This window comes from Rattus norvegicus, chromosome 19 (genome assembly GCF_036323735.1).
Source record: "Rattus norvegicus strain BN/NHsdMcwi chromosome 19, GRCr8, whole genome shotgun sequence".
Classification (NCBI taxonomy): domain Eukaryota; kingdom Metazoa; phylum Chordata; class Mammalia; order Rodentia; family Muridae; genus Rattus; species Rattus norvegicus.
In genome coordinates this window covers 29,371,008-29,393,430 of record NC_086037.1, presented here as the reverse complement: position 1 = coordinate 29,393,430, position 22,423 = coordinate 29,371,008, and the positions used below count along the sequence as shown (strand labels likewise).

Below are 22,423 nucleotides of genomic sequence, written 5' to 3'. Positions count from 1 at the left end.
TCTTCCTGGTACAGGGGAATGCTTTTCTCCTGCAAAAGTTACTACAAAGGAGACAGCCACAAACAGATCTGCTTGAAGCCACAGCCATGCAAGAGAGTCCAAGTCTGTGAGCACTTCACCCAGGCCAACTGCCGTTACCTCAACTGTCTCAGGTCTCATGACCTGATGGACAGGAAGGTGCTGACCTCCGTGACTGTGCACGGGCTGAGTTCTGATGGGGTCCAGAACATCCAGGACATCTGCAACAACAAACACATTAGGAGGAGACCCACTGGCATGAGAGCTCCCCATGAACATCATAGCAGCAGGGCACACAGAGACAGAAGCAAAAGCAGAGACTGATTCCTTCCAAACAGCCTAGGATTTCTCTCCCATGTCTCATTTTGGCATCTGGTTCACCTTGTCCAGATGTCACCAGCTGTAAGGATTCCCTGGAGGACTTGTCTACAGCTGTCACTCAGGAGGTCAAGAACCTGGGGACCCAGGACTCTGCACAGCTTTCCTTGGTCTCATCTAAGGCTGCTGGTGTCTGAGGACCCAGTCACATGAGAGCAAGCCAGGGGTTTTCTGAGAATGGAGATCTGGATGCTTCTTTTCTAGAAATCCTACTGATTCTTTGTAAGCTCCTGCCTCCTCTGCTGGCTTTCTTCTTGCTGCAGCAAAAAGAGATGAATCCATGTCCATGAGAACAGGCATGCCTTCTGGACACCGCATGGAGGTCAAGGGAAAGAATGAGGCTCCAGACATCGATTACATCCCATTTTAAATGGTTCTATTGATGGGGTGACAATGGAAGAAGCAACAGACTCAGGAATTCTAGGTAAAAGGAGAAACTCAGGGAAGGAGTTTGGCAATGTTCCTTCTCTTTCAATTCAGTGGAATAATTGAAGCACTATTGTTATTGGGTCTTCATTAAAAGTCTGGTAGAAAGGATGCATTAAAGCCATGTGGCCCTGATTATTATTATTTTTAATTTTTGGAGTGGCAGCCTTTAATGACTGTATCTATTTTCTTATGGGAATTATTCATTACCTTCCCAGATCTGTATTTAACTTGGTATTTGTTATCTGTTAGAAAAATCACCAGTATCAAATAGATTTTTCACTTTTCTGTAGTAAAGGCCTCTGAAGTAAGCCCTAATGATTGTTGAATTCACTCAGTGTCCTTTGTTATATCCCCCTTTTCATTTCTGATTTGGTACTTTAGATATAGGCTCTGTGGTTTGTCTGTCTTGTGGATCTTCTCAAAAAAAAAAAAAAAAGCCAGCTCTTGCTTTGCTTGGCTCTTTGTATCATTCTCTTTGTTTGTAATTGATTGATTTTAGTTCTAAGTTTATTTCCTGCCATCAAATCCTACCAGACTCTCTATGGGATGAGGCTTTGCCTCACCTTGGTAACAGCAGCATGTGATACATGAAGCTTTTGCTGCTCTCTGTAGTGGGGATGACGTCACAATTTCACTGAAAACCATGCACAGCCTCGTTTTAGACTGTATTAAAGTAGCCCACGATTTCAGTGCTCCCTGCAAGGTGCCATGAGACAGTAGTAACATGAGTCTGCCTGCACCTCGACAGTTTTCACTAGGGACTTCTGAGTGATTTTATGAAAATTTATAGTGAGTTCATGCATGAACATGCACAAACACAAACGCACACACACACTTTACTGACATGGTGCACATTCTTTCCACACAAAGAAGAAAGTGAGTATTAATGAAAACACACCAATAAAGAAATCGATGGACGGGGTTGTGGGGAAGCTGGGGCTTAGAGTTACTTAAAGGCCCTGTGCAGGCTCTCCTTCTGTTGGAGGCTAAACTTCAAGTGCAATGGGGTTCTTTATTTTCTTTCTGTATAGCACACAGAGCTAGGGTGGAAACTAGGTTTTGAGCATATTTGGCAAGTACAGTCACACTGAATTAATTCCTAGGGCTGGAACCCTATTAATGTTCTACAGAATTACAGGGCAGGCTGGATGAAGACTCTCAGCTGACAATGTGGACATCTCAAGACAGGCACTGGACAATGGCTGACAGACTTGTATGAAGACTGGAAATGTTTTGCTATCTCACAGGAAAAGAAGGCCCCTCCCACTACACTGTACTCTAAGGACAGCTTATTCAGGTAAGGGATGACATGAACTATTGTCTCATGTCACAGATGTCAGCACAAAATATTCTAGGTATTGTATGCCAATGGTAGCATTAACAGAACAAATCACACAGTGTTGTGAAGATATAGAATATGACTATATGTAGCAAGAACCAGGCCTCTTCTAGTTTCTAAGATCATACCTGAGAACCTCAAATATAGTAATAATGTGATAATGTGGTATAAGTCTAGTTACAACTAGTTTCTATTGTGACACAGATGACTCTTTTTGTGTCATGGTCAGCTTATAATGAATGACTAGACCTAAGCATGAGAATAACCAAATACTACATTGCTTCTCTAGCTGCTGAGCTTTTAAAAGCCCTGGTGTGACAGCAAGCTTTTGTGGACATCTGGATTATTCCTTCTGTACTTTAACTCTCTAAGTCAACCCCACTCTGAGTAAGTCAGTTCCATTCCATAAGTTGGAAATCAGTCAACTGGAAAAAAAAATACTTTCTCAATACAAACACAGATTGGCCATGGAAAAAGGGCAGCTTGAACTGTCCCACCTAGGTCCTGGGCTTGCACAGGCCTGCTCTCCAAAAGAAACCTGTGTTCACAGCTGCAGGCTGCATTCACTATGGATGCTCTTGAGGTTCCTCCCTAAACTGCTTAGATTAAGATAATTTTGTTGCCATCTATCAAAAGAATTCATTATGCCAAACTGGCCTTTCTTCTGAACCTTCTGTTCTGTGGGCAGGGCAAAATCTCCAGCAACCCTCACAGCAATGTGGGCTGCCAATCTGGGACTCAGAATTACACCAGTGCAAACCAAGAACAGGGCAACTGGAAGAGACCTCATTGGGTTGTAGGAACCTTCTGTTCTGAGTCACTTCTCAGAAGGGGCACTTTGCTCTAACTCCTCCATGAGACCCAACCAGTACTGGGGCTGGAGGATCCTTAGGTGTGGCAGCTCTGAGCTGGGAGGGGGAGCTGGCACACTGACATGGAGAAGCCTGTTTTCACAACTGATCTGGATCTGAGGAGCAGGTGCTTTTAAAGAAGCATGTGAGAGTACCTCCTGCAGGAGAGCTCACTCTGCAGGGAAAGTCACACAGGACAGTGAAAAGTGGCTTCCCAACTTCCACAGGTCCTGTGACCCCAGGGAGGGCACCAGATGGTCCAAGAGTTTGAGAAAAGCCTGCATTTGCCTGAAAGACTTCCCTCAACCATAAGTCCCACCCCTGTCCCAGACTCACACCTGAGGATCAGCAAAGCCTGGCACCTGCTGGGGTCCCCACAAACTGAACCCAGAATGGAGAACTGCGGGAAAGCACTTCGGGAGAGGGGGGAGACACAAGTCTCTGGGGCCAGGCCTGGGGTCTGTCCCTTAGGCTCTCCTCACCTCCATTAGCCTCCTAGTGCAGAGCGCTGCAAGCCGGGATCTCAAAAGTCTTGGGCTGAAGAAATGGGAGAAGGTAGCAGCAGTGGCGGTGGGGTCCACAGGGGAGTCGAAGACGGAATGGTAGCAACGCAAGCAGCGACGGCTAGGGCTGAGGCCGGGGGGGGGGGGGGCGAAGGAGAGGACGGTGTGGGGGGGTCGGGGCGGGGGCAGGGTAGGGGCAAGGGCAGGCTGGGGGCGGGGGTTGGGACGGGTCTGAGTCGAGGGCGGTGGTGGGACTGGGAGGGGGGATGGGTCGGAGGCCTTGTCGAGTGCGGGTGTGAGGCAGGGGCAGGAGCAGGGGCAAGTAGAGCAAAACCCAGCCCTGTCAGCTGGCAGATACCCTCTGGGGCGGGACAGACTCGCCCTGCAGCTCTATTGATGGGGTGACAATGGAAGAAGCAACAGACTCAGGAATTCTAGGTAAAAAGAGAAACTCAGAGAAGGGGTTTGACAATGTTCCTTCTCTTTCAAATCAGAGGAATAATTGAAGCACTATTGTTATTAGGTCGTCATTAAACTTCTGGTAGAAAGGCTGCATTAAAGCCTAGTGGCCCTCATATATATTTTTTAATTTTTGTAGTGGCATCGTTTAAATACTATCTATTTTCTTATGAGAATAATCTTATGAGTTAAATCCCACATTTGGATTTAACTTGGTATTTGTTATCTGTGTAGAAAAATTACCAATATCAAATAGATTTTTCACTTTTCTGTAGTAAAGGACTCTGAAGAAGCCCTAATGATTGTTGAATTCACTCACATGTCTATTGCTTCATCCCCCTTTTCATTTCTGATTTGATAATTTAGGTATTGACACTGTGGTGTGTACTTCGTTTCAGAAAGGGGTTGTTTCTCTTATGGATCTCCTCAAAAAACAGCTCTTGCTTCCTATGACTCTTTGTATTATCCTCTTCGTTTGTAATAGATTTTAGTACTAAGTTTATTTCCTGCCATCAAATCATACCAGACTCTCTGTAGGATAAGGCTTTGCCTCATCTTGGTAACAGCAGCATGTGATAAATGAAGCTTTTGCTGCTCTCTCGTGGTGATGACGTCACAATCTCTGTGTAAACCATCCACAGCCTGTTTTTAGGCTGTATTATAGTAGACCACCATTTCAGTGTTACCTGCCAGGTGCCGTGGGACACTAGTAACACACGTCTGCGTGCACCTCCACAGTTTTCATTACAGTCTTCTAAGTCATTTTATGAAAATTGATAGTGAGTTCATGGATGAACATACACAAACACCTGCACAGAAACACAAACAAACACAAACTCTCTCTCTCTCTCTCTCTCTCTCTCTCTCACACACACACACACACACACACACACACACATACACACACACACTTTACTGACATGGTACACATTCTTTGCACACCAAAAATAAAGTGAGCAGTAATGAAAATACACCAATAATGGAGTCGATGGAGGGAGTTATGCAGAAGCTGGGACTTAGAGTTACTTAAAGGCCCTATGCAGGCTCTCCTTTTGTTGGAGGAGAAATTTCAAGTGCAATGTGGTTCGTTATTTTCTTTCTCTAAAGCACACAGGCTATGGTGGAATGTAGGGCTTTGACCATGTTTGGAAAGTACAATCACACTGAATTAAATCCTAGGGCTGGAACCCTATTAATCTTCTACAAAATTACAGAGCAGGCTGGATGAATACTCCCAGGAGACAATGTGGACATCTCAAGACAGGCACTGGACAATGGCTGAAGACTTGTCTGAAGACTGGAAATATTTTGAAAATTCAGAGAGAAAAAAAAGGCCCCTCTGACTACACCGTACTCTAAGGACAGTTTATGCAGGTTAGGCATGGCATGAACTATTGTCTCATGTCACAGATGTCAGCACAAAGTATCCAAGGTATTGTATGCCAATGGTAGCATCAACAGAACAAGGCACACAGTGTCATGAAGACATAAATTATGAGTTTGTGTAGCAAGACCCAGGCCTCCTCCAGGGTCTTAGATAGTAACTGAGAACCTCAAATACGGTAGTGATGTGATAGTGTGGGGGTGAATCTAGTTACAACTAGCTTCTATTGTGACACAGATGACTCTTTTTGTGTCATGGTCAGCTTATAATGAGAAGAAGACCTAAGCATGAGAATAACCAAATACTACATTGCTTCTCTAGCTGCTGAGCTTTTAAAAGCCCTGGTGTGACAGCCAGCATTTGTGGACATTCTGGATTGGTCCTTTTGTACTTTAACTCTCTGAGTCACCTCCACTCTCAGTAATTTAGTTCAATTCCATAAATTGGAAATCAGTCACCTGGAAAAAATACATTCTCAATATGATCCCAGATTGGCCATGGAAAAAGGGTAGCTTGAACTGTCCCACCTAGGTTCTGGGCTTGCACAGGCCTGCTCTCCAACAGAAACCTGTGTTCACAGCTGCAGGCTGCATTCACTATGGATGCTCTTGAGGTTCTTCCCTAAACTGCTTAGATTAAAATAATTTTCATGCTAACTATCAAAAAACTCATTATGCCAATCTGGCCAACAGGAAGCTAATTTCTATTCTGTATTTTGTCAGATGTGCAAAATACATATGGTCATCATTGATAATAGGTGAAAGATCTGCTCTAATATGGACACTAAGTGGTGCTGGAGGATGATCCTGACCCACAATGAGGAGTGGGAACACCAGAGCCCTGTAGGGATGGCTGGCAAGCTAACACATTGAGCATGCACAGCTCAGTAAATTTCCTGTGAATACACATCTCCTGAGATCTCTCTATTTGATTGGAGGTGATCCTGTCCACCTAATACAGTACATGATGTGGAAGGACAAAAGCACCTGCAGGAGCTGTGGTGATGACTCACAGGATAGAGCATCTGCTGCTCTCTCAGAAGAACCACATGGACCCTAATAATTGGGTAAAGCATGTCAGTGATTACTTCATAAAGTGTGTGTCCGAGAAACAGCCACATTATCCACACAAAAGACACTGTCACACTGGGTACCCCTTGGTGACTTTGAATTCACTTATTAGCCCAGGATCCATGGAACATGCAGAGATCCATCTGTAGCTGTCAGTTCTAAGTCCACAGGAGGGGACAGAACCCTTGAGTAAGAATGATGGTCTTAAGAGTCAAGAGATAGAATTCAATTTTTATTCATAAGGAATTCATTTTTACAACAAAACAGGATTAAAACAAATAAATTAAAATATTTAAAAATATTTGAAAAGATAAAAACAGTAACAAGAACATATAAATATGAAACAACAAAAAGAAAATTTCAATTAAAATCATAACAAAAATATTTCTAAACGGCACATTCTTAACGAACATTTAGAAGCACAGATGTATTGCTGTTTCTCCTCTTGCACACATAATGAAAGGAGGTCCCCCAAGTTGTCTCTCAAGTGCTGTTTTCTGAGAAGAAAGTAAGACCTCAGTCAGTCAGGCTGGCTTAGTGTTATATAAATTTAGGGTCTCTAAGCAATGACAAATTAACTCTGAGGAAGAATACTCATCCAAAAAAATTTGTTACCATTCAGGATGTTTGTCATCAGGGACTCCTGAGAAAGCAACTTATTCTTCAGGAAGCTCTCTTACTGCTGTGTGTCCAATTCCAGCTCTCTTGCACTTTCTGAGACCTGGGAGAGGAAGGCAGTTTTTCAGACACTGATTTGGTGGTGAAATGCAAGGCAGCTGTCGGAAGGCTGCCTTCTACCATCTCAGTTCTATTGGACAGTCAACATGGACCTTTTAACTGATATCATTGTTGCTAACTCTTTGGGAAGGGCAAAATCTCCAGAGAGCCTCAAAGTAATGTGGGCTGCCAATATGGGACCCAGACTTATACCAGTGCAAACCAAGAACAGGGCAATGGAAGGAACCTCATTGGGTTGCAGGAAGAAAGTAGATGTCCATATGTCACCAAGGTTAAAACCAATGACAAGTTCTAATTTGACATTTGCACTTTGTTCTTATCCCGCAAAGGTGCTTCCTACACAAGAAGTCACATGACCACAGAGTGTCATTTGTCAAAGAACCAAGAACTTGTTCAAAACTCTACAGAGCATCCAATCTATCACGTGGATATGCAATAATGAGGTATGTTATTAATCTGTCACCATTTCTATACTGCAGCTTCAAAAAAATATACTTGCAAAATAATTCAGTTTCTGAAAAGTGGTTGACTTCCCAGAATACTTGTGCATAGGCAGCGCAATGAACAATTCCATTACATGAGGTGGTTGGGTGGTTGTGAGTGTAAATTAGAAAGGTGGTAGGAGAGAGCAAAGATGTATCAAATTGGCAAACTTTATCAGATATTTTTAAGCTAACACAGCTGCTCAACCCTACCAGATGATGCTGGGTCTGGACGTTGTTGGTCTTTATCTTTCTTGTTGAAGTCAACCAAATATTTCTGGTTCAGTGCACAGTCAAGATGTACCTCCTTGCTCTCCTGCTTCAGTGGGAACAACTTCTTCCTACATGTGTTGTCCATCAGGAGCTGGCTGAGCAGGTTTCTGGAAATACAGTCTGCATAGTAAGATCATGCTGCCCCTTTCTCCCATTCCCACTCCCGAGTGCCACTAACTCCACCAGGACCCAGATACCCATGAAGACTTAATAGAATTCATTTCGATACATATAAGGCTGCTGCACAAACCACAAAGAGTAAATTCCGGGAAGAATAAATTATTTAATTGGCCCGAGCACCAATTAGTGTCCACATCTCTCAAAAAGAACATGGATCTACAACTATCCATGAAAGCCCAATGCATGGGGGCAACATCAATTAGTAGTGGGCCAACACCCTCAAAGGAGGTCAGTAGAACCAAGAGAAGGTCATGCTTACCATGTGGTCCACACACTGAGTTTTGTAAAACCTGGTATGACACCGTAGGTCCAGGTCAGCCTAATAACCTTGTCCTGACTTCAATCAGTGCTGTTCTATCTAGAGCCTTCTGAAGATGCCTAGACAATCCTGGGATGAGTAACAGTCTTTTATGGAACTGAAAACTGAGTCCTAATGACCCTGGCACACTGATGTGTAAACAGCACAAGAGATAGAACCAGAGCTGAAGACCATGCAATCCAGAACAAAGAAAGTCAGAAATGGCCATTCCAGAAGTGATATCCTTTCTGACCAGGACTTACCTAGAGAAGGTAATCTCCTTCTTCAGCTTATGGTTGTTCTCATGGAACTCAGTGTTCTCCATCTCTAAGTTGTGCAGAATTGACATGACCGCCTCCTCCATTCTCTCCAGGTCTTCATAATATGGATTTGGCCTGAAGTGTGGCCTGGCCCCAAATGATAGAATACAATGAACATAGGCATTTAGGAATATATGAACTCAGGGTGGGTCCTATATTACCCCAGGCTGCTGCCTGGATCTTCCAGCACTCAGTCCCCTGCCTAGCAAGTACAGAGACTCACCATAAACTCACTGCAATTACAATCTTGCAAAGCCACCAGCTGTCAAGGGCTTTGCAAATGCACACTAGACACTCACTCTCCCTGACTTTATCCCCGAATTCTTCATTCAGACCACAAGATCTGCTTTTCAATAAATGGAAGCAGATGAGTCCATTTTCCATCTCGCTCCTCAGGAAGGGTCAAGGTTCTGAATCTCCTCTATATGGGAGGTGAGGTTTAGCACAGGGTGGTTAGGGAGGCACAGCTTTCTAGAACCCAAAACCTTAATAGGATAAGATGAAGGTGACCTTGCAGACCCAGGAATGAAACAAGAGCATTTGGAGCAATTCATACCTGTTCTTCATGGATCTCTCTGTCAGAAACCTCAGGCGATCTCTCAGGTCATTTCTCTCCTCGGTAATGAGCTGCAGCTCTTTAATCAGCCTCTCCTTTTCCTTCTTGGCCTGCTTCTCGCTTAGGGCAGTTCCAGGGGATGATGTTTCTCTCCCAGCGTCTGTAGGTAGAAGAACACAAGGGAACCTGCATGGGGAGAATGCATAGAGTGTACATAGACCACAGTTAGGCCTAAACAGGAGAACAAGCCTGGAACTCAGTGTCACTGCTAGGCGATTGGTCTATGCTTAAGAGGCGTCCTCAGTGGATCTCAGTTCTCCCACTACTCTATAGAGACTAAGAGATGTAAGCAGCCAGGTGTTCCCTATTCCGGACATCAGGTGCTTACATGGACCACGGAGATGGCTTCTCCAGGATTATCATCAGCTGAACAGGGTACAGCTTGGTTTCAGGACCCTCACCCCTGTGGGTTCGAACTCAGATGATAAATACACCATCCACAAGACTTGAGTGATTGGAGACACTCAGATGTCCTACCCTGATACTCTAGGCCAACAACTTTGGATAAAAACACATTTGCATGGAGGACATGGTCAATAGACTTATCAGTTCCCCTATTTGAAATACCAAATGCCCGAGAAGTTCCAATAGGTTACAGGATGAATCTTGGTCCACATGTTCCAAATACTTTTGGTATTTTAGAAACACGTTTGTAACACACATCTCTAATATATAAAGCTAACGATGATCCTGCCAGTTAGAAGAAATCAGAGGAGGTCTAGAACATAAGGTTATTGCCTGGAGCACAATTCTCTCCCTGTTCCTACTGTCAGATATCCACTGTATTTAAAGAAGCAATGATAGTGAAGTACATTGCTGCCCTGTCTGAACTCAGAAAAGGTGGACCCTCCATGACTCCTGATGGTGTTTTTATATCAATGTAACATACCAAATGAAGTGAAAAGTGAAGGCCAGAAGTTCACAGTATAATAGCATTGGCCTTACCACATCCTCCCTGTGGGGTTGGGGAAACTAAAGTTCTGAAATCCTGACTTTCAGGAATTGTGATATTCATGGAAATTCAATTCCTTTTCAGATGCTCCAGTTGCTGTGGCCCATTGCTAGAAAGGTCAGCATAAGCCTGCAGCCCCCCTGGCAGGAAGCTCAAAATACACTGCCCAGAACTTACTCAACATTCCCCAGAAGTGCTGTCTTTGTCCATCATTACTTTGAGACGAAAGGCCAGACTCCTTCACTCTAGTCTCTCCACAATCGACGTTCCCCCTCCCAAAACGCTTGCGAAGACGGGAAAACATGTCTTAGCTTGTAACCGCCAGACTCAGACTGAGAGAAACTAGGGCACTGGTTGTCACTACAACACTGGTGACATCACAGAGGATGCCAGAACTCTCTAGGAGACAATAGAATGTCCAAGAAGGGACAGCTGATGTCATGGGGAGCAGACTTTGCCTCCTGCTAATGTTCTCCCTGTACTGAGCATAAGCAGAGGTGCCCTTTCCAGGAGACTTTCCTGGGGCAGAGCCACTGAGCATCTCCTGCTTCCAAAGCCAAATTTTCCTCAAGGCTTGATTATAAAAACCTTAGTAATTCTTATGTATCTAAATGAATGATTCCTTCCATATCTTGCCACAAAATGTCTCATCCTAACTCAAATTGTCCACATTCACCAATGTTAGCCATTAAAACTTCCTGAGATTTCATACCAGCTTGAATATGCAGTCAAAAGTTCTCTTGTCTCATTCTGTACAGGTGCTTTATTTCACATCAAGAAATAGTCTGCATGGTAGGTTACAACATGGGTGTGTGTTAGGGGAACACTCATGAAGTCATGTGCTTAGCAATCGACAATTGCCAGAAAATTCCTTAGTTGAAAGAGTTGAAGTCTTTATGGTGCTAGGAACAGTGTGGAGACCAGTTGGCAGTGGAAAGTGCAATATTGGACTCACCAATGAAGGGAACCTCATGCTGCTTGTTGGTGTCTCATCTCTGCGCCAATGTCGCCAAAGGAGCACTGCTGACAGGCCTTCTATCAGAAGCTGAGCTTCTATCAGAAAAATAAAATAGTCAAGAGATATAGGGGGTGCAGATAAAGGTGTAGGACGAGGCTATACATATCACTACGTGGATAGAGCAAGGACCCAGCACTTGTGCTCTGGGTCATGGGCTTCCCCACAAACACAAAAGCATCTGTCACAGTAAAAAAATGGATACTGTATTGAGTGCACACACTAACACTGATTGATCAGATCCATACCCCAGATTTTGGGGGCAGATCCATGGCCCCAAATATCTTCCTCTCAACTTATACAGCAAAAAATAAGAAAGAAAGAAAAAAGTCAAAACAAAAAGCTCATGCTTCTCATATGAGGATTGCAGGAAGTGTGATCTGGTGGTCAGTTCTGATTAGGCCATTTTAGATAGAACAGTGCACAGTGATGCTTAATGTGATGGGTCCTATATAAAGCTTTCTGCAATATTGGAATTTTAACAAGCCTCATCCAGAACATACAAAACAGGAAAGGATGTGATCACCATGTCCTTGCTCTCTATCAGGTTATTTTTCTGTGTCCGTGATTGTCAGGCATAGACAGCAACAATCTGAAATAGCTGGTAGACATGGAACAAAGTGGCTAAAACTGTAGTTGTGGGTTACACACCTCAACTGTCAAAGGCTAATGCTGTCCTCACAGTCCCTGGAGGCCACTCTTGTAAGACTGTCTACTGGAAAGTAGAAGCAGGTTTATCTGAGCTCAAAGTGAACCTGGCCAGCTAGGAAGAGGGCAACATGGGATAGTTGAGACCCTGTCTAAACCAGCACAGAAACCCACACTTCCTTCAAAGCATCATCTATGAATTCTTGATTATCTACCATTCTCTCCCTACCAGTCTTTCAGACTGGAATTGTAGAAAAGAACTGGAAATGATCTTCCTATTCTGAAGACCTTGATCTCTCTTTCCTTAGGTGCACATTAAGAACTCATGCAAATGGGTATGACCATCTGAACATCTTAGTATCATCTACTCAGTATATCCAGCATAATACAGTGCCTATGGCAATCTCAAGCTTCCTTGAGTTTTGCTGACCCAGCAAGAAGTATGAAGTACTGAGGTCAAACCCCAGTGATTCTTTCAAGGGTTTAGAAGAAAGCCATCAGAGAAACTCCAATTCTTTGTCCTTAGATTAAATCAAGCTGATACAATGTGAACCTGGTGGGCTATTTAACCATGCATCTTTCTGCCAACCCCACCTTTCTGAGTTCAGTCCATGTGAACCTGCATGCGGAGAATGCATAGAGTGTACATAGACCACAGTGAGTCCTAAAGAGGACAACAAGCCTGGAATCCAGTATCACTGCAAGGAGTTTGGACTTCGCTTAAGAGACCTCCTCAGTGGGTTTCAGTTCTCCCTCTACTCTATAGAGACCAAGAGATGTAAGCAGCCAGCTGTTCCCTATGCCTGCTGACCCACGCAATAAATGCAGTAAATTTTAATTTCTGTTCAATTGTTCAGTAACTTACATACACTTGCATATTGCTGTGGAAGTGATGGGGTTTCGTGATCAGCATTGCATTTAACAATGCATAACCAATCATCCCTCCTAGAATGATTCTGTATATAGAGAAAAAAAATTTATTAGAATGGCTTATAGGCTGTGGTACAGCTAATTCAACAAGGAATGGAAGGTCTAAAACGCAGTAGTTACCCCTGTTGAAGCCAATCCCCCTAGCATAGCTGTAGCCATTTTGTTCCATGCCGGCTAGATAGTTCATATTCTTGCTGTAATATGTCGCATATCATTGTTGTCTGAAAATAATTTAACTCACAGCAGGGTCAGGAATGATCACATAACTTGTGTATGTTTTTTTTATCGGTTATTTTGTTTATTTGGATTTCAAATGTTAACCCCTTTCCAGTTTCCCCTACAATAACCCTGCATTCCACCCCCTTCCCCAGCCTCCTCGAGGGTGCTCCCCCACCCACCCATTCCTGAACCACTGGGAGGAAGTTGTTTATGTTGTGAGGTTTCTTAATCTTAAATTTCATAATTATAAGCTTCATGTACGACCAAAAAATTAAAGGTCAATATGAGGGCTGCAGAGATGGCTCCATGGTTAAGAGCACTGACTGCTCTTCCAGAGGTCCTGAGTTCAAATCCCAGCAACCACGTGGTGGCTCACAACCATCTGTAATGAGACCTGATGCCCTCTTCTGGTGTGTCTGCAGACAGCTACAGTGTACTTATATATAAATAAATAAATCTTTAAACAGATAAAAAGTCAGTATGAACCTTTGTTGTCTAAAATGGCTTGAGTCAGGGCTGACAACCAGACAGCCCTTCCAGCACCTGCCTATGAGATCACAGTTTTAGGCTTTATAAACTGACATAGAAAAATGTCCAGGGTCCTAGCCTGACAAATTCTCAGCTACGTCTCTGATGATCAGTCTTAGGGTGGGCATTCAAAAAACCATCCCTCTCTAAGTGAGGTCAGAGTTTGTGTGGTTTATGGGGCAACTCCTGGACCCCAACGGTTTTGTCCATGAGGCTGGATATTTCAGCTGCTCTTCAGTACATGCAGGAATCCTGAAGAAGTAGGCGAATTAATAAAGCAAACTTCCTTCTTCCATGTCCTTGATATGAGCCAGCAGAAGGTGTGGTCCAAACAACAACCAACGGATTGGGTAAAGATCTTTACCAATCCTACAACAGATAGAGGGCTTATATCCAAAATATACAAAGAACTCAAGAAGTTAGACCGCAGGGAGACAAATAACCCTATTTAAAAAATGTGGCTCAGAGCTAAACAAAGAATTCACAGCTGAGGAATGCCGAATGGCTGAGAAACACCAAAAGAAATGCTCAACATCTTTAGTCACAAGGGAAATGCAAATCAAAACAACCCTTAGATTTCACCTCACACCAGTCAGAATGGCTAAGATCAAAAACTCAGGTGACAGCAAATGCTGGAGAGGATGTAGAGAAAGAGGAACACTCCTCCATTGTTGGTGTGATTGCAGACTGGTACAACCATTCTGGAAATCAGTCTGGAGATTCCTCAGAAAATTGGATATTGAACTACCTGAGGATCCAGCTATACCTCTCTTGGGCATATACCCAAAAGATGCCCCAACATATAACAAAGACACATGCTCCACTATGTTCATAGCAGCCTTATTTATAATAGCCAGAAGCTAGAAAGAACCCGGATGCCCTTAAAGAGAGGAATGGATACAGAAAATGTGGTATGTCTACACAATGTATATTAATCAGCTATCAAAAACAATGACTTTATGAAATTCATAGGCAAATGGATGGAACTGGAAAATATCATCCTGTGTGAGGTAACCCAATCACAGAAAAACACACATGGTATGCACTCATTGATAAGTGGATATTAGCCCAAATGCTCGAATTACCCTAGATGCACAGAACACATGAAAATCAAGAAGGATGACCAAAATGCAGATGCTTCACTCCTTCTTTAAAAGGGGAACAAGAATACCCTTGGCAGGGAATAGGGAGGCAAAGTTTAGAACAGAGGCAGAAGGAACACCGATTCAGAGTCTGCCCCACATGTGGCCCATACCTATACAGATATTAGGTAAGATGGATGAAGCAAAGAAGTGTAAGCCGACAGGTACTGGATGTAGATCTCTCCTGAGAGACACAGCCAGAATACAGCAAATACGTAGCCGAATGCCATCATTAAACCACTGAACTGAGAACTGGGCCCCCGTTTATGTAATCAGAGAAAGGACTGGAAGAGCTTGAAGGAGGTTGAGACCCCATATGTACAACAATGCCAACCAACCAGAGCTTCCAGGGACTAAGCCACTACCCAAAGAGTATACATGGACTGACGGTGGACTCCAACTGCATACGTAGCAATGAATAGCCTAGTAAGAACACCAGTGGAAAGGGAAACCCTTGGTCCTGCCAAGACTGAACCCCCAGTGAACATGATTGTTGGGGGGAGGGCGCTTATCGGGGAAGGATGGGGAGGGGATCACCCAAATAGAAGGGGAGGGGAAAGGGTTGAGGGATGTTGGCCTGGAAATCGGGAAGGGGAATAACAATCGAAATGTAAATAAGAAATACTCAAGTTAATAAAGATGAAAAAAATAAAAAGAAAAAAGAAGGTGTGGTCCAGATTAGAGGTGGGCCTTTCCATCTCAAAAGATCTGAATTAAAGATTTATCTTCTGATCTCCAAGATTTGGATTACAAGTAGGTCTTCTTGCTTCAGAAAATTTAATTAAGAAAAAAAAAATCCAATGGTGCTAATGCCTTTAGCCTCAGCATCCAGGAGGTAGAGGCAGGTGGATCTCTGAGTTCAAGGCCAGCCTGGTCTACAATATGAATTCCAGGACAGCCAGAGCTACACAGGGAAACCCTGTCTCAAAAAAAAAAAAGAAGAGGAGGAGGACCAAGAGGAGGGGGTTGAAAAGAGGAAAACAGAAATAAGGAAGGAGAGAGAGAGAGAGAGAGAGAGAGAGAGAGAGAGAGAGAGAGAGAGAGAGAGAGAGATCCCCCTCACAGGGCATCAAGCCATTTGGCATTAGTTAATTCCAGGTACACTCAAGTTGACAACCAAGAACAGCAATCCCATTACCCGTGGTTGTGATCTCACCCTGGTAGGCTCCTGAGTAGGAGGCTGAAGCCGGAGAATTGCCATAAGTCTGATGCCAGCATGAACTACACACGTGTTCCAAGCCAAGCCAATCTCAGCTACAGTTTGAGATTCTGTCTGAAAAATATGAAAGAGAAAGAAAACATAATTTCCTAGAGCAGTGTTTCTCAACCTTCCTATGGCCTCAACCCTTTAGAACAGTTCCTCAAGCTGTGGTGACCCCAACTACAAATTATTTTGTCGCTACTTCACAACTGTAAATTTGCTACTGTAATGAATCTTTATTGTAGTGTAAACTATCTGATAGGAGACCCCGTGTGGGTCACGACCCCCAGGCTGAGGGCCTTTGCCCTAGAGGTGGTCTTGGCCTAGTTTATATAGTTCATATTATAATGGGCTCTCTCAGCGTTTGAAGGTCAAGTATATTCACTTGTAACATCAAAACTTAAAAATTCAGTTGAGCTGCTGGCTGGTACGGTCTGACATCCCCCAGAATACCTTTGCCATTTTGTTCCATGCCTGCCAGCCATTTAATATTGTTGCTGTAACACGCCTGCTGTCACTGACGAGGAGAAGGGACTTGGCTCAAGGACATGCTGACCACACACCTTGTTTTGTTCTGAATGTTCTGTATGCGGTTTACTAATCTTGAGAAATTTTATACCTGAAGGAGTGGTTCCCTGAAGTGGACACAGGTGAAAGGCTAAGGCAGATGTGTGAAGGAATGTTTCACTGAGGCAGATGCAGGTAAAAGGATGTTCTGCTAAAGCACGCATGTGAAAGGACACGTGATGAAGGGTTCTGCACTAAGGACACACATGCATTGGTCTGCCTTGCATTCTGTAGTTGAGCTGCATTTGTTGGGACTTCATAGAACCACAGCAAAAACCCTTGTGGTGGGCTGTGTGGTTTCTCGCTGTTTCCTTGGGCTCGGGCTGATGGGCAGAGTGATGTCAGCTGAGACAGACACATGTGCTGACGCAGGACACACGCTGATGCCAGGCCCATGGAGGACACGGGATATTGAGAGGGAGTTTGGATAGAGTTATGCTTGCGTAGCTTGTTGGTCTGGGGTCTCTGCTGATCTCTGCTCGCCTGAGAGCTGCTCTTACTGACTGTGTAGCATCTTGGCTGCTCTTTGTTGCACTTGGACACCCCTCAGGACCAGGCTCTCCTCTCCCTTAACCATGGCTGCTGTCCTCTTCCTCTCTCCTCTCCATCACACACGTTCTTCCTTTATTCTCTGGCAGCTTCTTCCTCCTTCTTCCCTCCTCATGATCCTCTCTAGCAAAGCCCTCAAAGCTCCCCTCCCCCATCTCTCTGCTGTGCAGCTGTTGGCTGTTGGCTTCTTTATAATCACAGTTAACTGGGAGCAGGGTCAGTTATTTGGGGTTAACCAGTCTTGAGTTCTACAAATTAGCATTAAAATACAAGCAGCATTAGGCCAATCCACTACAGGAGTTTTTGTTTGTTTGGTTGGTTGGTTTGGTTTAATTTTCATTTACCTTTTTACTTGTTATTTTATTTTTGGCTATTTTTTATTAATTAGTTATTTTATTTATTTACATTTCAAATATTGTCCTACTTTCCACACTCCCCTCATCAAACCTTACATCCAGTTTCTGCTCAGCTTTGCCTATGTGACAGTGCTCCTGCACCCACACATATCCATCCCCACCTCACACCTCTAGGATCTGCCTTTGGTGGGGCAACAGGACTCACCTAGAACCATAGAGCATCCTTGCATACACTTTGGCTGGCAGTTTGGCCCCTAGAAGCTTGGGGATTAGGGAAAGAGGATCTGGTCAGATATTAAAGCCAATGATTGCTGCATTCTCTTCTTTTTCTGGTTGTAGGTGAAATTATGTTTGTGTGCTTCTCTTTTTTGAAATTATTGAGAGATGATTAATTTCTTGGTTTTTCTTGAGTATAGTTTACCTCATTGTCTTGGAGTTTTCCTCCTATTATCCTCTCTTGTTCTTTCTTAGAGAAAAGTATTGTTTATATTTGGTTTTGTAGGTTTGGGGATTTAGCTCAGTGGTAGAACACTTGCCTGGCAAGCTCAAGGCCCTGGGCTCGGTCCTCTGCTCCGGAAAAAAAAATTTGTTCATTAAATTTGGTTTTGACAAGAAATATCTTAGTTTCTCCATTTATGGTGATTGAGGATTATGCTGGATATAGGAGCCTGGGTCTGCATTACATCTGCCCAAGATTTTCTGACCTTTAGAGTCTCTGTTGAGAAGTCTGGTGTAATTCCGATACGTCTGAATTTTTTTTACTGGATATTTATACTGAAAGGACACCATATTTGGGGAGACTCTTGCTCCAGTCTCCTTATGGCTTGCCCCAGGAAACACGCATAGCCGATCTTGATGTAACAACAAGAGATAGCTTTATTAACAAGATCTCGGGCCGACACGTATCTCACAGAGCCGACCTCAAGCCTCTAAAGGCAGGGGTTTATAGAGGGAAAGCCAGGGGATTTCGCGCTGTTACACAAGATTGGCTGATTCAAATGGTGCACAGTTACTTTTAGTGCGGAGTTACATCAGCAAAGAATACGTGTAATCTAGCATCTCAGCAATGTGTGTAGGGTGACTCATCTCACTCAGCAGGGGGATGACTCATCCTCAGGGAGTGAAGGAAGGGGAGGGGGTGGCTCCAGATGGCCAGTGTCCTTGGGGGCTGATAGCCGGGTCGGTGAACCCTATCTCAAATTCTCTCATGCATGTCAGCACTTTGTTTGTGACTGACTTTTTGAAATTTAGCTCTTCAATACCTTACCCCTTTTAATGTTCTTTCTTTGATCTGTGCATTTAGTGTTTTAATTATTGTGTGAATGGAGGAATTCTTTCTGGTATAATTAATTTGATGTTCTGTAAGCTTGTTGTACCTATATGGTCTTTTCTTTCTTTACTTTATGGAAGTTTTCTGCTATGATTTGTTGATGGTGTTTACTGGACCTATGAACTAGAAATCTTAATTCTCTTCACTATCTATTATCCTTAGGTTTCGACATTTAATTGTGTCCTGAAATTCATTGATGTTTAGATTCAATGAACCATACATGTTTATCTGAGATGGGTGTTTTGTGCTTTGTGGGTGACCTCCTTTACCCCAACTGTTCTATTTAGTAGCACGTTGGATAATGAGACATGGTCAGCAATGGTGACCTCTTCCCATAAACTATATGAAAATAGGGAGGGGAATTGATGTGTGTCAAGTATCAGTAGTCTCCTGGGTGGTTTTGATTCCCAGTTGGCCACATGCAACAGTTTCAAAAGCCCAGGTTTGATGTTCCTTGGGATTCCCATGATGATGTACTCAGATATGACAGAAAAAGACCAGAATACACATGAGAGAACTTGATTTCTATAATAGAGAGAACATTACTAAGTTATGTTACAAAATATTAGATCACACGGTGATCTCTATGAATGTATTATTTAGTGAAAAACTAGTGTGTGGTATAGCATTGCCATGGCACAGACATTTAAAAAAAAGTTGTTTGTTTACTGCAAACATGGACTTTATTACCATATGACTCACCTACTACACACCTTCACTGCAAAGGTAAAACGTGCACTTAGGTCCAGAGGAGATCAAGGCATATCTTGAAAGGAAATGAAGATGACTAATGCAATGGAAAGTCTTTGAATTGAAGGATTTTTAAGAAAGTGTGCAGAGGGAACAAGAATGTTCTTTCTGTGGGGTCAGTGAATTAGGAAGGATAGTTGGGAGCTTTACTTGACTTCAGCATTTGATTCCTGAGACTTCATTGGTAAACTTAATGTCTGGAATTTTGTGTTGTAAAACAACACATTGGCTCTGCAGCTTTTGGGAAGGCCCATGGACAGAGAGATCACACCCGCTGGGAACCATTTGTGTGGCCATCACATTTTGGAAAGACACTTGAGAAGTCCTCAAGGAGAAAAGAATGAAAAACTAAATGTCTTCACAGGAATTACCTCAATTCTGATTATGATTTTTTCATATTAGTAATTTATACTTGATTCTTTTTTTTTTAATTTAAAACAAGAGCCTTCGGTTTTAATCTGAGGTGGTCGTAGAGTCACAAAATGCTTACAATACCTGTATGGCACCGGTGTCGTCTCCGTCTCCGTCCTGCAGATAGGAGAGACACCACGAAGTTCTTCTCAAAGCAGTTTATTCAGGAACCTTTCTTTCTGCATGCAAGCAGCAATCTCCTACCCCCAAGGACACTCCCTACTAAAAAACCAGTAACCACGCCCCATCAGTGCAGTCTACATAGTCTCAGTTCATAGGTCCACGCCAAATGGCCTGATCTTGTGTCATGGTGCGCCTGCGCAGCTCACAAGATGGGCGTGGCTTACTTTTGGATGTATGAGGAACTCAGGTGCTAGTCATAAGACTTGGCAGCAGTCCCGGGCGCCATCTTGGGATTGCCGCCACACCTGCTCCCCACAACCCGGGATCTAACACTATGGGGCTAGAGATTCTTCTTTTAAATGCATCACCATGGACAACTTCCATTTAACCAGCATGTGTCCATGCCAGGCAGACACTGAGCAGGTTGTATGTTCTGTTAATCTCCACAACAACCCAATTCAGCAGAAACACGTCCATTTTACAGGTGAAGAAACCACAGCTCAAAGCAAATGAGTGTCAGGGTCCCCTCAGTCTCACTGTCTGTCACTCAGACCCACATCCTTCTCTGTAAAGGGAAGCCATGGGCCTGATGTGGCTGTGCAAGCTGACTCTGCTGAGATGATCAATGCTATTCTTGACCCTGGGAGAATTTAAGACAAGGTGACCCACAGACTCCTGGGGTAGATTCTGCCTCTGGGTTCTAGGGTGTGACACAGTATCCCTTGCATGGGTCTCTACTCATCTGAGGAGTCTGTTCCCATGTGTCAGCTTCTATGGCAGTGGTTCAAATCCCTCCTAATGATGCAACCCTTTAATACAGATCTTCATGCTGTGGTGACCCCCACCATAAAATTATTTCATTGCGCCTTTGTAACTAATATTGCTGTTCTTGTAAGTCATAATATGCAACATATCTGATAGGCAAAGTATCATAAAATAAGGGCCTGGGAAGGGATCGAGACACACAGGTTGAGAAACATTGCTCTGTGAAATACTTTTAAAGTAAGGCCTTCTTCTCAGGAGAACCCGGAACAGTTGTCAGAGCAGAGATGCCCTGAACTAGTTACATGTTTTAGCAGGCCTTAAGGACAACAGAGATTCCTGGCTAAAGGCACAATCTGAAATCACTGTCCCCAGGACATTTCTTGCCTCAGGTTTTCCCCATAACAATGTGAGTCTGCTTGAACATGTCTGTCCAGGAAGCCAGTCCCTGTAGACTGTTATACAGACAGAATGCTAAAGTCAAGAATGGTTTCCCTCTGACGGCCCATAGTCACTTCTCTAGAAGTAAGTTCAAGTCCCCTGTGTGTAAAGTCACATAGTGTGTGAGACTTGAAATGTCATCCGTTTGAGTTGACAAAAAACAATTCTGACTTCAGATTTACAGCTGACCAACAGTTATTTTCAGGAGAACACAGAGGGTGGCCAGGCCTGCAGAGTCGGATCCCCTCCCTGCCTGGGACAATCCCACCCACAGTAGACTTCTGCTTCTCCTAACAGTGTTATCAGAAAATGTGACCTTAAGGTTCTGAAGTACACAATATGCACAAACCCTAAAGATGTTAGATGGCCGATATGGGGCTTTTCTCTGCTTTAAGATCATTCTGGCCTCTCCTCTCCCCTGGACTGCATTCTGTTCTCTCTGGTCCGTTGATCTTTAAGTACCTGGGTTCAACTCAAGGCCTGGGTGGGGAGGAGGACCTTTTCTTGTAGGAATGAGCATGGATCAAGAATGTATCCCCACTGTGACTGGGCAACAAAGTACCAGAAAATCTCCTCCAATCACAGAACTGGGTCATGTGGGAGCCTACACTGTTTCAAAGGGACAGCTGGTTGCTTTCTCCTGGAAGAAGCACTTGGGGGTTGACTGTCACTTCTGAACCTTCTGTTCTAAGGTCACTTCTCAGAAGGGGCACTTTGCTCTAAGTCCTTTGGGGGACTCACCCAGCACTGGGGCTGGAGGATCCTATGGTGTTGCAGCTCTGAGCTGGGAGGGGGAGCTCGCACACTGACTTGAAGAAGCCTGTTTTCACAGCTGATCTAAGTCTGAGGAACAGGTGCTTTTAAAGAAGCATGTGAAAGCATCTCCTGCAGGAGAGCCCAGTCTGCAGGGAAAGTCACACAGGACATCGAAAAGTGGATTCCCACCTTCCACGGGGTGGGTGAACCAGGGAGGGCACTGGATGGTCAGAGAGTTTGAGAAAAGACTGAATTTTCTGAAAGACTTCCAGCACTTTACATCCCACCACTATCCCAGGCTCACATGTGAGGCTCAGCAACGAGCGCCACCTGCTGGGGTCCCTGAAAACTAAACTTGGAGTGGAGAACTGTGGAATACACCTCTGGGTAGGGGGAGATGCAGGA

The 22,423-nt window shown here is 43.9% G+C and overlaps 1 protein-coding gene across 2 annotated transcripts; it reads right to left on the bottom strand.

The window, feature by feature from the left end:
• Positions 1-6,650: 6,650 nt before the first annotated feature.
• On the bottom strand, positions 6,651-20,512 carry LOC134483604 (disks large homolog 5-like). Of its 2 annotated transcripts, XM_063278837.1 has the most exons (8): positions 20,021-20,512; positions 15,929-16,045; positions 11,246-11,343; positions 9,279-9,464; positions 8,666-8,809; positions 7,865-8,031; positions 7,047-7,152; positions 6,651-6,928 (listed from the first exon to the last, which is right to left on the bottom strand). In XM_063278837.1, exons 4-7 carry the CDS (start codon positions 9,287-9,289, stop codon positions 7,088-7,090), a joined length of 387 nt encoding a protein of 128 aa, XP_063134907.1. In that variant the 5' UTR covers positions 9,290-9,464; positions 11,246-11,343; positions 15,929-16,045; positions 20,021-20,512; the 3' UTR covers positions 6,651-6,928; positions 7,047-7,087. The 2 variants fall into 2 exon arrangements, with proteins under 2 accessions (XP_063134907.1, XP_063134906.1); XM_063278836.1 differs by lacking the exons at positions 11,246-11,343; positions 15,929-16,045; positions 20,021-20,512 and adding an exon at positions 10,468-10,618 and having other exon boundaries at positions 9,279-9,438.
• Between the last annotated feature and the right edge of the window lie 1,911 nt (positions 20,513-22,423).